This window comes from Xenopus tropicalis, chromosome 3 (genome assembly GCF_000004195.4).
Source record: "Xenopus tropicalis strain Nigerian chromosome 3, UCB_Xtro_10.0, whole genome shotgun sequence".
In the NCBI taxonomy this organism is placed as follows: Eukaryota; Metazoa; Chordata; class Amphibia; order Anura; family Pipidae; genus Xenopus; species Xenopus tropicalis.
In genome coordinates this window covers 108,527,681-108,542,944 of record NC_030679.2, presented here as the reverse complement: position 1 = coordinate 108,542,944, position 15,264 = coordinate 108,527,681, and the positions used below count along the sequence as shown (strand labels likewise).

The 15,264-nt window shown below is 39.2% G+C and overlaps 1 protein-coding gene across 4 annotated transcripts; it reads right to left on the bottom strand.

Annotated features, from left to right (window-relative positions):
• Positions 1-5,176: 5,176 nt before the first annotated feature.
• On the bottom strand, positions 5,177-14,987 carry arpin (actin related protein 2/3 complex inhibitor). 4 transcript variants are annotated; one of them, XM_012958820.3, is made up of 7 exons: positions 14,885-14,987; positions 14,619-14,787; positions 14,117-14,192; positions 12,693-12,825; positions 10,921-11,127; positions 10,529-10,695; positions 5,177-7,710 (listed from the first exon to the last, which is right to left on the bottom strand). In XM_012958820.3, the coding sequence occupies exons 2-7, from the start codon at positions 14,708-14,710 to the stop codon at positions 7,705-7,707; spliced, it is 681 nt and encodes a 226-aa protein (XP_012814274.1). In that variant the 5' UTR covers positions 14,711-14,787; positions 14,885-14,987; the 3' UTR covers positions 5,177-7,704.
• Between the last annotated feature and the right edge of the window lie 277 nt (positions 14,988-15,264).

Sequence of the window (15,264 nt, the reverse complement as noted above, 5' to 3'; positions counted from 1 at the left end):
GAATATCGTACGAAACGAGGTTTTGTACGATAGTATTGGTGCGTGTATGGCCAGCTTTAAGAAGAGATTTTTGAGCATGTAAAATTTAGGAAAAATCTGTGAATGTGCATCGAGACTGCCCGGGGCAATTGGGTGGAAACTAACAGATATTGGTGACAGCAGCCAATTCCTGGACTCACTTTCTGTTACTAGCGCATTTCTACTGAATGCCACAATGAATGCTGGAATCAGTCACTGCTGTAACTCATACTAATAGATACCTTTATATTATAAGATACTTCTTTATAAGGTTTCTTTGTCCTTGGAGTCATTATGTACCAGCTATGTGCACTGGAAGTAAATTTGGCCAATTCCATGCAAATTTTGCTTTAGGCTGTTCAGGTTATACAAATGATGATTGTGCAGCTCAATTTTCAGATTCTCATTTGGACTGAGATCAGAGCTCTGGCTGGGCCATTAAAGACATTGACCTTTTTGTTCTTGAGCCAATGTTTCTTTGGCTTCATGTTTGGGATCATTGTCCTACTGAATGATGAACATTTATCCAAATTTACTTATTAGCCGACGGAAACAGGTTATCCTGCAGTATTTCACATCCATTCTTCCTTCTGTTTTACTAAGATTTCCATTCCTTGCTGATGAAAAGAAGCCCCACAACATGGTTCTATATTACTATACTTTACTGTAGGTATGGTGTTTCTGGTTTCCCACACAGGAAAGGGTTATTCAGAGCTCTTCTGGTGCTGCATAATCAAGTAGCCTAAAAACACAGCACCAAAAGATTCCAAAAGCTCCCTTCATGCAATTACCTTTGGTCCAAGCTCAGCTATTTTTTATAACCTACAAATTGACTTGGTGTCTGGGGCTTCTCTCATCACTGCCCATCTGGCTTGTATAGAAGGATTACAGGGACAGCCTCTCTAGGCATCATTTGGGTACTTTAATGTATAATAAAACTTCCTGATAGTTAAACCAACAATGTACTGTAAAGCAACTTGAATGTTATTTAATATGCATTAACAGATATGGGTTTCCTTACCTGGAAACCACTCTTCCAGAAAGTTCTGAATTATAGGAAGGCCATAGAGTGCATTTTAAGCAAATCAATTTTTTTAAATCTTGTACTTGATTGTAACTAAGCTTCATAAGTACAAATTGGTGGCAAACAATCCTTTTGGTTTTATACCATGTCTGTTTTTTTGTAGCAGGCTTGACTAAAGGTATTGAGATCCAAATTATGGAAAGGTCTTTTTTCTGGAAAACCCACGGTCCCATGCATTCTCGGATTATAGATCTTATACCTGTATTTCTTTTATCACTGACCTTTTTTGGAATAATTTTTATTTTTTTATAATCACAGGGACCATAAAGTGATCACTAAGTCCTTTATTTCCTATGATTCCTCTGTAGTGACTTACGGCCTGATTCTGAGGGCTCGTTTATACCTGCCAATGCTATGGGCAACTTGTGCTTATCCCCGCATTTAGTTGCGTATAAAACCACTTCCTTATAGTTTAATTAAATGCCTGTCAGTCCTTTCTGCCCACACCCTGGAGCTGCCAGGGACAGAGCAACCCTGCGGCTAAAAAATCAGGCGCAGACTGAACACCACAGATTGGAGCTTGGACACTTGATGATGGGGGGGGGGGGGTTGTGCACTAAGCTTTGCTTATCAATTTTCTAAGTAAAAGCAAAACAGATAAGAAGGGATTGTTGGTGGTAAGCAAAAACATGCATTAAGTTACTTGTCTATGATGTTGGCTTTCCTGCTACCATTTATGCCTATCTAAGCAAATCATAGACTGACTGCATTGTCCTTAAGACTGCAGGCTGAATTCCAGACTATCTTGCTATTTGTTTGTTTACTTGTGGTTGAAAGTGCCTTTAGTTTCTATTGCTTACTGAACAGGGACAAGTCAAGTTTTTTTTAAAGTAGTCCAAGGACACACATTGTTTACTTACTTGGATACCATGTATTTATTGAATTCTGGGAAATATAATAAAGCACATTCATATGAAATGCTAATAAGTCTGTAACTTGGCAATGTGAGTAGAAAAGTGGCATATTTTCAAACAAGCCCATAAAACCTTATTGTTCTACCGAATGTAAGAACCCTTAGGGCTCTGGCACATGGGGAGATTAGTTGCCTGCGACAAATCTCCCTGTTCGCGGGGGCGACTAATCTCCCCGAAATGCCATCCCACCGGCGAAAATGAAATTGCTGGTGGGATGGCATACGCGGCGGCGCGATTTCAGTGAAATCGCGGAAGTTGCCTTGAGAGGAAGCTTCCACGATTTCACTGAAATCGTGCCGCTGCATATGCCATCCCACCGGCGATTTACATTTTCGCCAGTGGGATGGCATTTCGGGGAGATTAGTCGCCCGCGAACAGGGAGATTTGTCGCGGACGACTAATCTCCCCGTGTGCCAGAGCCCTTACAGTACCACAATCCCATAACCTATAAACAAATTTGCCCTATAGGGGCTACTCAACACTCAAAAATGTAGGCCTTTACCTAGGGGTAGGCAAAAGAGGCACGTGCCTAGGGCACAACAGTGGGGGGTGCTAGGCACCTACTTCTGTCTGCCTACACCCGGTTGGGACCCTCAAGTTCTGTGTGCAATCCCAGAGTGGCCTACTCCCCCACTTCTTGGATGTCACCATGCATGCTTTCATGGGGGTGATGTGATTACCGGGTTGCCTAGGGTGGTCCGCCTTTGCTTGTAGGGCAGCCCTTATGGTATCTGAACAGTTCGATGGCTACAAGGTAGACAGCACTACTGTATGGGAGTCAAATCCTGATCTGTGGTTGTAGTACTACATATGTACTCAAAATACTAACATCTCGTCCCTCACTTAATTGATAAAGCTGCACTCCACCTGAAAAGGTCTACAAACCACATAATATACTGTTTACTCTAGTTTCTCCCTGTTTTTAATCACTAAACATTAGGTAGACACTTTTTGTTTAAATGCCTAATACATTCTCATTTGTGCACCAAGACAACAAACAAATTTAAAGGGTTTAGGCATAATTGTAGAGAGCAAGCTTTGTAGTGGGATTTAGTGCCAGAGAGCGGCTGATTGTAAAGTGATGTATGCAACCAATCCAATAAATGTGAATGTAATTCTTATCAATGGTGAGCTCTTTCACCCATTGATAACCACTCCAATCGTATTTTCCGCAATTTTATCGACGCTTGTGTGACTTTTTCGTATTTTTTTTAAAAATTGGACTGTTTTTGCCACTGTTTACAATAGTTCTTACGAAAATTTTGTGACTTTCGGATCGCCAATACGATATTATCGTGACTAATACAATTTTTTCGTAAGCATTTTCGTGATATTTGCGATCTTCAGAAAATTTCGTTTCCAATCCGAATTATTTCCCATTCGGGATTCGAACTCGTGTTTTGATAAATCTGCCCCTAAGTGTTATAGAATATTACTATCCTTTTATTTCATGCTTATTCAAAGACTTTACAAGCTGTGCAGCAAGTACAGGTAATATTTCAAATTAATCTTTAATTTTTATATAATTTAGTAAATAAAATAGATAATAGGAAAAAGCCAGACTCTGAAAACTCTTATTTATCTGTGAGATAAAATGCCATATTCAGCAAATGTAACCTTCATTATTATTATTTATATAGCTCCATTAATTTACGCAGAGCTTTACAGAATAGAGGGGTACAAAAGACAGAACAGTTAACATGTACATATAAACAATTCACAAAAATGGTTTGCAGTTATATTTGGATGAGGATCGGAGACACTAGGGGAGGGCCCTGCTCGCAAGAGCTTACATTCTAAAAGGGAGGGCTGAGACATAAGGTCAGGGTATCATGCATTCATGCATCATTTCTGTTTTGCAGTTCATAGTTAAGGTAACAATTAGTGGCAGATTTAGCAATATGTTTGATTAGCGCTCACCACAGAAAAATTCACCACCTTCTATGCATTTTTATGGGATATTTAAAAGTGTACTTATCAGTGGGTGGCAATCTCTAAAGGGCATATTTATAAAAATGTGAGATTAGAGTCACCTTTTTTTTTTTTGTATCAACTTCATTTGTCTGGTACTTCTGCCCTCTAGTGATTTTATTTAGAGTCTGCAGACTGCCCTCCAAAAAGGTTTAAATTTATTGAGTTTTCTTTTTTGGAAAAATTATGTTACATAATTATAGAAAATATAATCATTAGCAATGCTAACGCTATGCTATGTATATTTTTAGTGTAAACTTATTTGTTAATGTAATTGCCAATAAAAGTAGTCACTACTGTTTCTGACTCTTGAAACAATATAGTAGAAGCCAACTCTCAACCAGACTTCTTGCAAGGCATTGTGGGAACTGGATGTTTGCTACATTTTTTCAGCATTCAGCTATGGGGATAAGAGAACCAGTTAGACAGATGCTGCTTTCAACAGCAATAACTTTAAAGTGATGTCGACATGAAAAAAACTACTTTTTAAAATATGAATCTACATAAAAAGTTACCCAAAGGTCATGTTAATTTTTTTTGCTGATAGGGCTGCTTTTGTAAGTAATTGTTACTTGAAGTTCCTAAACCTGACTGTTTGGCCAACCTGACTGTCCCTTCTCAGTCTGTCAGTTATAGCTTCTAATACTAATGGCCTCCTGCTGCACAAATATGGCAGCCCCCTCATAGAGGAACATGGGGGATCAGATAGGGAATGTAAAAGCATTGGACAGATACTTTTATGGCAAAATTATAAACAGCATGCAAACACGATGTTATGATAGATGTAAAAAGGTTTCATTTCTGGTGTCAGTATCTCTTTAACAAATATACATTATCCAGGAACCTGTTAGCTGTGAAGTTTTGAATTACAGGAAGGCCTTCTCCCATGGTATCAATCTTAAAAATGTTTTTTCCTCTGTAATTATAAGACAGTGCCTTGTACTTGATGATGACTGAACTGCATGAATCCATATTGGTGGCAAAACACTCCTATTGGATTTATTTAATGTTTCCATTATTTTTAGTAGAATTAAGGTATGGTAATCCAAATAACTGGAAGATCCCTTATCTTGAAAGCCCTAGGTCCCAATGATTGTAGATAATATATCCTAAACTTCAACCTTTCAATCCACTGTGAATCAGAAAGATATACGCAAAGAATCTTTTATAAAAATGAGAAACCAGAGAATACAGTAATATATATATATATATTTGAGGAATAGTGACATGTTTATCACAGGGTGAAAAGACAATATGCCACAACCTTCCAGAAAAAGCAGTTGTAGAATTCCTGTATGGTAAATTGTGGCTCATTGCTGATATTTGTAACAAACAAATTCATTTGCCATTAGCTGAGACCTGTGCATTCAAAGGATCAGTAAATAGCAGCAATGTAAAATCTGTAATTTACAAAATAGCAGCATCCCAAGCTAACATTATTGTAATAATTCTTTGTCAGTAAATGAACCATCTCAGTTGTTAGAATTAAAAATACATTGTAAGCTTTTTATGGGTGCTTCTTTCAGGTACCATGTAGCTGGGCCATGCTTTATGACAGTGTTGCCCAGAAACAGACTATTAACAGATTGCAAATGGAAAAGGGAGGCATGAAATGTTAACTTCACTGCAAAATAAAAGCTTTTATAGATTCACTTAGGGGAGGCGGTGGTGGTGGTGGTGGCGGCAGCATAGGAAAAAGGAAACTGAGCAATAAATGGCTGTAAATATATTCCCATTCCAGTTATTGTTCAATTTATTTGGATTGTGCATGTGGGTTTGCTTTGTGCTTTACTGACTGCCTACATATCAATGCATTAAAGGCACATTAACCCTTTAACCTCAAAAACCTGCCACTGAATATAAGTACCAGGTTCCCAGGAATGCACACATTAAACATACACAGTAGATTTATGTTCCATCACTGTATAGACTAAAATCAAGCCTGGGGGCAATGCTACATAGGGCCATCATGGGTACTTTAACATACACTGTTATTTCACCTTTAAATTAACATTTAATATGATGCAGACAGAAATATTCTGAGATAATTTACAATTGAGTCACTTTTTAACTGTTTAGCTTTCTGTTCAGTGGCTCTCCAGTTTCCAGTGAAAATTCAAATTCCGTAGCTACTGGGTTGCTAGGGTGCAATCTACCCTAGCAATCCGACTCAGCCGGCTTTCTTAGCTGGGATGGGGGCGGGGGTGATGTCACGGGGGTGGGGAGGAGGAGGCGGGGCCGTGGCATTGCAAGGAGGAGGCGGTCCGTGACATCAACCAGGCAGGAGGTTTCGACCCAGGCAGCCCTTCCAAAAACTGGCCTGTCCGGGTCAAAACTAGACAGGTGGCAACCCTAAATCAGACAGTGGTTTGAATGGGAGACTGGAAGATGAATAGCTCAATAGATAAATTGGCTGCTAGGTTCAGTGACCCCTGTTTGAAAGCTAGAAAGAGGCGAAAATAGAAGGCACTGAATAAAAAATACGATCAAAGTATTGTAAATTGTCTTTAGGAATAATGAACACAAAAGTGACATCAGGAACTATGATCCCACCAAAGAAGAAAAAAATATAATTAAGACGAAAAAGAAAACAAACGAAAAACCAAAACACTTATTTGATAAAAAATGTGTCACAAATCGAGAATATAAAAACGAAGCAAATTGTATAAGGGTGACTTAACTGCCTGAAATGTTATCTTCTGTTGTACTCTCTGTAGCCAAATAAAGAGCTGAAGCACCCATAAAACACAAGTGTGTGTGCCGTTCCTATTTTGCATTGCATAATAACTTTAAAGGACTTTTTTTGGTAAAAGTTTTGTTATGGTGAATTTTGCAATAAATTGTTAATTCACCATTCAAATAAATATTCCTGTATATAATGCGGGACAGGGACAGATACGAAAATTGCAGCAAAAACTGTTAGAGCAATTTGCTATTAATGTATGATCAACCACTAAGATGCATAAATGTGAAAAGAACCAAAGAGGTAGGGGCTAAGGGGTGGCAATATGTTCCCTATAAGAAAAGCAACTAAATCTATATTCCTTTTTAAAGGAAAAATAATCCCAAAGAAAGATACAATTACTAACAAAATGATAAAATGATTTTTAGCTGTCAGGAAGATCATTAATGAAAATGCAACTCAAGTATGCTTTTTTTAAATTATAAAGTGCACGTTTGGTTTAGCACGATACGTCCAAATTTATCTACAATGGGAATTGCTGGATGTACATAACTCCTGAGTTGGCATCTGTACCAGGTACATAATGTCTCCCTTAAGCTTGTATGGTGTACAAAATAGTCCATATGTTGAGTGCTTAAAATAAACCTGTAGGTCTTTAATCTGCCATTATTCTCCACTCATAATGCAAATCATTGCTAAAGAGGTTATATGTACTGTATTTTATATGTAGGGTAAATATATGTGTATACATACATATATTTACATATATACATATAAGATATGCATTTTATATTACAGGCTTAATAAAGTACATACATTGTGTGGGATATGTGTAGTGAGCTCCTACAGTATGGTGCACTATAAAAAAAATTATATATTTATTTTTGGATGATTCATTCACAAGTGGATTTCAAATTAACTAAAACATTGACAATCATTACAAAAATCATTTTGATGGCAAGGTGTGTTTGGCATCCATTTAGAGAACAGCTTGTGCCAGATTAGTTGCTACTGTGGAGTTAAAAGTTCAATTTTCAATCCTAGAAAAAGAAGAGATACAGATCATCACTCACAAAGCAGCAATTACATTTTGGTAAGATAATTACTTATAAAAAGGATTTACACTAATGGCTATGGCAAACAAACCCCTTTGATGGCTGCTGCGAGTTTTTTAGACTACAGTTGTGGATAAAAATATCTTCCCAATGCTTTTTCCACGTTTAAAGTGACAAGAGGCAAGGTTGCTAGGATTTAGCAAGCTGAGTTAATGATTAATGCTTATTGCCAACAATGGCCCTAAGGGGAGATTAGTTGCAGCGCGACAAATCTTAGTTGTCGCGGGCGACTGATCTCCCTGCAATGCCATCCCACCGGCTAGAATGTAAATCGCCTGTGGGATGGCATACGTGGTGCCGCGATTTGCCCGAAGTTCCCTCTCAAGGCAATTTTGGCAAATCGCGCCACCGCGTATGCCATCCCACTGGCGATTTACATTCTAGCTGGTGGGATGGCATTGCGGGGAGATTAGTCGCCAGCGACAATGGAGATTTGTTGTGGCGCGACTAATCTCCCTGTGTACCCCTGCCCTAAAGGTGGCCTTACACAAGCATAATCTGCGATTTGAATCCTTTAGATAAATTCAGCAGCTTATCTTCCCATGTATGGGCACCCCCAACTGGCCGAAACTTGGCTAGGTGTCGATCAGGCATGTTTGATTTTCTTGTTGGATCAGGGATCACATCAGCTCATTGACGCAGTCCTCAGTCCAAATGCCCCTATATATGACCCTAGGGCCAAACCATCGAATTAGCCCGATATCACCCACCTTAGGTGGGCATATTGGTAGAAGATTCACTCATTTGGGGACCACCTTTAGGTTAAAAAAAAAAAAAAAAAAAGCAAAAATGCCCCATTTATTTTGTGTGGAAAAGCTGATAGGGCAGATTACTAGCACAGGCTTTAAATTCTACCAGTGCAATCACCCTTAGTAGCTAATATACAATTAGTTCTGATTAGGCTGCTGCAAGTTATAAAATTAATCCAAGGATTTGTATTTAGGTCATACATTTCACCATTGCAGTTACTGATAACTAGTCAGAACCTTAAAGAATAAGTTCACCTTTTTTTTTTCTATTAATAAAATAACTCTAAACAGCTTCCCAGATTGCCTGCCTTTGTCCCTCTGTTCTTTTTTACCTGGTTGCTGAGTTACATTCTGCTCTATTCCACTCCTTCCTTGTTCAGCGTGAAGCTCCGCCCCCACTTCCTGTTCAGGTCTCTCACTACACCGACAACTTGTCGGGAGGGGAGAGTCCCTTCTGCGCATGCCTGGAGGCAGCAGGAGCCAGCCTGTGCATGAGCAGGCTTTTTTTTTCCAGGAGGGTGGGGGCTTCTGCTCTCTCTGAAGACTTTCAAACATGGCACATGTGACTGCAAAGCACCAGGGGGAAGTGCTGGACACGGTGGATTAAGGTAGTCTTATTTTAAAAATTAAGGTAGTGTAAAGTGTAGAGAATAGTAGTCTAAGGCTAAATATATGATTTGTTTTTTTAACATTTACATCTCCTTTAAGGTGTTCATACATGGGCAGATTTAAGCTGATTCAGCAGCTTATCTGCTTGTGTATGGGCCTCCCCGTTTGATATTTGGACAAAATCGGGCAAGTGTCGATTAAGCAGATTTGATTTGCCTGTCAGATCAGGGGCTGCATCAGCTCATTGATGCCGATGGCTACTATACCCGTCGCAATGCGATCATTTGGCCCTATGGCTAAATGATCGTATTAGCCCGATATCGGCCACTTTAGGCTCCACTCATTTTGCAACCTCGCCAAACAAGCAGATCTTAACATGTATAGCCACCTTTACTCTCATTTTATAACTTAAGTAGACTAATCACTAGTAGACTAACTAAGGATTGGCCACTATGGACACCTGCACTAGTGGAATTTAGCACCTACGTTAGTAATCCGCCCCATCAAATTTCTAGTTATTGCTTATAATTAAAACATTGGCTCATCTGACTAATGTCACACGTAGCATTTTCTCCACCAGCAGACTGGCATGGCCTGTTACCATCCCGTGTGTATATAAGCAGTGATAGAATCCACTCTCCACTGTGCGCACCACACGTATGTATGTAATTATTTAAATAGCACCATATATACGTAGTGCTTTACAAGGTGTGAACACAAACAGGGGTATAGTTATATTAAGTTATACTGGAATAATAGATAAATCAAAGCTTAGAGCTTTCAATACACAGTTGGGATAAGGTCCCTGCCCCAAGGAGCTTACAATCTCTCCTTCAGTGACAGATTATGTTTCTTTAACTTAAGTATTGTAGTGGGAAATATCACTTTTTCTTTGACTGTGTTTTTCCTACCCATGGAAAAAAACTGAAATTAGTTTTTTTTTCCCCCACAGATAAGTAAGAAGCAAATCACTACATTAGAAACAGTTCCTAATGTCACAAGTGGCATTTTCTCTGCCAATGTAAAAACACCTTATATCACCAGTGTATTTTTTTCTCATGCATTGAAAGACCCCATATCGCTAGTGCAAACTTGGGCATAAATGCCTGTCACTGTACATGGGACAGAATATGGCCCAAAAATGTTTAAGCATGTTTTTTAGGCCAATATCTGCCCATCTGCTGCAGTGATAGTTAGTTGCCATTAACTTCAGCCAGTCTCACTGGTGGTATTGGTATCTTCTCAACCTCTTTTTGTGCCAGCAGAGGAAATGCCAGGTGTGCCTAAGCTTTTGTTTGGCCAGTGCTGTATCCAGGCACACTATAAAGGGCAAAAGTATGTGGACACCATACAAGACGTTGCAACTTAAAATTATGTTTTCATACCCATTCATCATCTTCCGCTCCATCTCCTTGCCCCCTGGGTTCAAAACATGCTGAAGTGCTTTGTGATTTCTGAGCCATTATGTTGTCTGTCCAGGAAGCTCCAGCCTGTGCATCTCCAGCAAAGTTGCATTTGGTGACAGTCCCGCTGTCAACCTTCGCTAATGAAACTAAAAAAACATTTAGTTAGTTCTATATCTGAATATAACGTTTGGCTTCATATACACTGAAATAATTGGATAAAATAAAATTAATTATATCAAGCAAGCTGACACAAGTCAGAATAAAACCCATTTATTACAAGCTTCAGTGATAAAAAGAGCAAGCACAGCCAAAGAGCAGCACACTTGCATAGTCAAAGGTTCTGCTGTTTGAATTAAGGCATTCATACGTACATACAAAGGGGCTGTCTCCCATGGTTTTTACTCGTAGTTGTTCACCCAGCTCTAGCTCAGTCTTCTCCACGTCTACCTCTGGAAGCCAAAAGGCAACCGTTTCCCTAGGAGTGTACTTTTCACTTATCTTCATTAGTTCCACTTTGTTCACCAGCTGAATCAGCTCCTCTACAGATATTTTGTCAGATTCACCCTTTGCTTCAACCTCTGATAGGGAGAAAAAAAAAATCAACAATAAGCTCAAATGTTAAAATAAAGTGTTGGTCCCTTGGTTAAGCCGCAAAATATATAGCTGAATATATAATCAAAAACAGCAAATCCAGGGATTGATGTTGGTTCCATTTGAACTTGACAAAGTTGCCAAGTATTACATCATAAACACTAAGCCAAGATGGAAAACCTATGTCGAAAGCTGGCCATACTGTATGCTGGAAACGATTACTATGGATGATGGTGAGTTCATCAACTGGGCAGGTTTGTAAATGTCATATGCCATGTCCCATGTTGACCAGTCTATGGTGCATGGGCAGATAAGGAACTTGAGTATTAAATATAATACTGTTTGACCAAGTGCTGTTCTCCTGCATTGTTTATGTTGTTTTTCAGCCTGGGCACCCAGGTAAAACAACTGTTTATAGAACATACACAAGTTTCAGTGAGTTATGTGACATAGAATAAACCACTAAGCACCAATTATTAGTGATGCCATTACTAAGCATAATTTATAATGATATAATTGACACTCTTAAAGGCTTATTTATTAGTGAATAAAGTATACCCTATTGTAAAATAAGGATATTATAAGTCACTGAGAAGTATATAACTCCGAAGTGACTACTAATATCTTTATATAGCATAATGTACCCCCTTAATATAATTTATAATCTACAGTTTGTGTGTCTTACTTCCTGAATAGCTTTGCTCTATGTTGTACAAAATGCCATATTTTAGTCTGTTTTGCTTTTGTTCCTCTGCTAATTTTAGCTTTTTAATTATGTTTCCCTGAAGTCCCTAGCCTGTAGGGCTCAGTACCTGTATTTGTAGTGATTCTGCTATTTGCTGCACTGGGTGATGTCATCAGCTGCATTAAAAGGAAAAGTATACCCCCAAAAATGTAGGTTGAAGCCCGAGTGCTTTTATACAGGTCATGGAACTCCGATGTGACTAATATCCTCATATTTTTCTAATTGTAAAATATAGGGATATTATAAGTCACAGAGGAGTTCCATGACCATATAAAAGCACAAGGTCATGGATATCCCCTATATTTTACAATAGGGGGTACTTTATTTATTATAATATACAAGGTTTAGTGAGTCATGTGACAGGAATGACATCACTAAGCTCCGATTATAACTGATGACATCACTACTCACCATTTATAAGGATAAAATTTACGGTTTGGTCCCATGGGGAAATGACCAAACTGTATATTATAAGATTATAATAAACAAGAGTCATGAATAACCTGTAAATTATATCCTTCAAAACTGTGCTTAGTTATGTCATCACTTCTAATCATTTGCTTAGTGATGTCATTTCTGTCACTGAAAATTGTGTACAAATAATGTACCCTATTTGGATATTAAAATTCACCTTGGAAAGTGCTTTATATGGTCATGAGACTCTTGGGTGACTTATTTATTGTTTTATTTTACAAAAGAGGGGACATTATTTCATCATATAACACATGCCCTTTATACTTCTGAAGGCAAACAAGAATCAATGCTGCAAAAAGAAAGCCTTAATATAAATATATATGTAGTACCTACTGTAAGAAGACATGAGGAAGCCTGTATTTACTTTCTTGGTGTCGCTGAAGTTGGGTTCAATCTCATTCCCCTTACTATCAAAATGCCTGCGATGTATTTTGCTTGGCATCAGATACAGAATGTACCATCGTTCCTGGAGAGAAGGTAAAAAAAACAAAAAACAAAACAATGCAAATCAGTCTGTTGTGTGTGCAGTGTCTTACTTCCTGAATAGCTCTAGCTTTGCTCTATGTCAGCGGTTCTCAACCTGTGGGTCGGAACCCCTTTGGGGGTCAAATGACCCTTTCACAGGAGTTGCCTAAGACCATCGGAAAACACATATTTCCGATGGTCTTAGGAATAATTTTATGGTTGGGGGTCACCACAACATGATGAACTGTATTTAAGGGTCACGCCATTAGGAAGGTTGAGAACCACTGCTCTATGTTGTACAAAATGCCATATTTTAGTCTATTTTGCTTTTTGTTCCCCTGCTAATTTTAGCTTTTTAATTGTATTTTCCTGAAGTCCCTAGCCTAGGGACTTTTTACCTTCTCTCCAGGCTAGCTCTGAACTCACCCATTATAAATATATATAGGACAGGACATTAGGACATTATGTGCTTTCAGCTACCAAGCAATACCCTTCCCTTTAAGCAAAACAGGGACTGTTTGTCCATATATTGCAATATACTTCAATCTGACCAACTACGTCAAAGTCATCCCTGGTCTGGGAATTGAAGCAGTAGAATCTTAATGAATCAGATAAAAGGAAGTGTAGGACTGGCCAGACTGGGGATGACTGTGACGTAGTTGGCCAGATTGAAGTATATTGCAATATATGGACAAACAAGGGAAGGGCATTGCTTGGTAGCTGAATGCACAGAATGTCTTAATGTCCTGTATATACTGGTAATGGGTGAGTGCAGAGGATCTCGTTGATGTCTATATGTATTTTGTTGTCACAGCCTCATTGCACAACTTCCCCTTTTTTGCTGCAGCTTTGTGTCTGGCAGTGTTAGGGGGTGAGGCTTCCGTTGGGCTGTCTTGGGCACCCAAATCCCTCGACCCAACTGTGTTCATTGCAACTTTTAACTTGCAAATGATTGAGCACATATATTTATTCCTAAACAATGTATTCATCTGTTAAATGCATATAAAAGTGCTGAACACCCACACACGTGATTACAGGGTGGATCTTAGTGTCAAAATGCTTGTGGTTTCGCACTAAGGTCCTCCTGTCACTGCTTCATGTGCATCCAATTCTGCCCAATTTAGAAGCAGTGACAAATAGACAGTTTGACCAGCACTGTTCTCTGCAGCAGAGGATAACGTGCCATAAAAAATTATATGAGGAGTAATCAATAGAAGTGTGACTGTTTCCAGTTACTCTAACATTAGAATTGGATGGGTATTCCCCAGCTCTAGTTCCATGCACAGTCTCACCTTCTTCCCCTTGCTGTCTGTAAGGGAATGTCTTGAGAAATCCAGCAGGGTCCCTTCCAGCAAAACCCCTGCGCCCCTGGAAAGACAGACAAAATATGATCCTACTCAGTAGCAAAACAGGGTCACTTTGCAACAGCTACAGTTAACAAAATTGTCTGATCCCCTTCAGCACCTTAAAGGGGATATAAAGCCAAAAATAACGTTTGTTCAATTAAGGAAAATGTCATTGTAAGCAAGTTTCCTATAAACATTACAGTTATTGTTAAATGGAATTGCAGTTAAAAGCCAAGCTTTGTTAATCAGCTCTTTCTGCTACTCTTTCAGGAGTCAGAACCAGAAGCCCAGTGAATATAAAGAGATGCTGTATCTATACATTCTTTGGCTGAACATATCTGACCCTACACACCCATTCTCTCCTACACAGCGACATACTGGCTGACAGAGCCACCCTGTAACACCTCCATTCCCCCAATGACCCGGGGCCCTCCTGCTGCACTATTACCGCTGGAAGGCAGTCGGCTCCCAAGAACCAGCAATGCGCTCATCGTGCACTGGTTTATTTCGGAGAGACGTATTGTGATATATCCGACTCATCTCGATTGCAACACAAGATACTCTCCATTCAGGAAGCTCAAATACCAGGAACGGCCACCCGCAGGGGATACCTATAACTGAAAGAATTGAACATCAGAAAGCAGGAGCCTGACATTCAAAAAACACCGCCAGTGTGGCGCTTGTTATTATGTTACTATCACTTCATTGCGTTACCTACGGGCCTTATTCGAACATTCTAGTCAATAGTGAGGTCTTGTAAGCTAGCCACCCCCCAAATACAGTGGTTTAGTCTGAAATGACGCGACGTACTGCTGGGCGGTCTCTCTAAATTGCAACTTCCGAGTGTAGATTTCCAGTGTATACATACTTGGGGATGTGCTTCTAGCTATTTGCTGGTTACATTGTATATTGTGTGCGCATTAACCCGATGAACGTCGGCAGGAGCCACATTTTAATTAGCTTTCTAGCTACGCCTGCGCTGTGTAACTAGACAATTATTTTCTTCAGCAGGTTTTTTTCCTTAGGAAAGTTGAGGATACATTTTTTTTGGGGGGGGGGGGGGGGGAAGCATATTTTTCCATCATAAGTTCCGG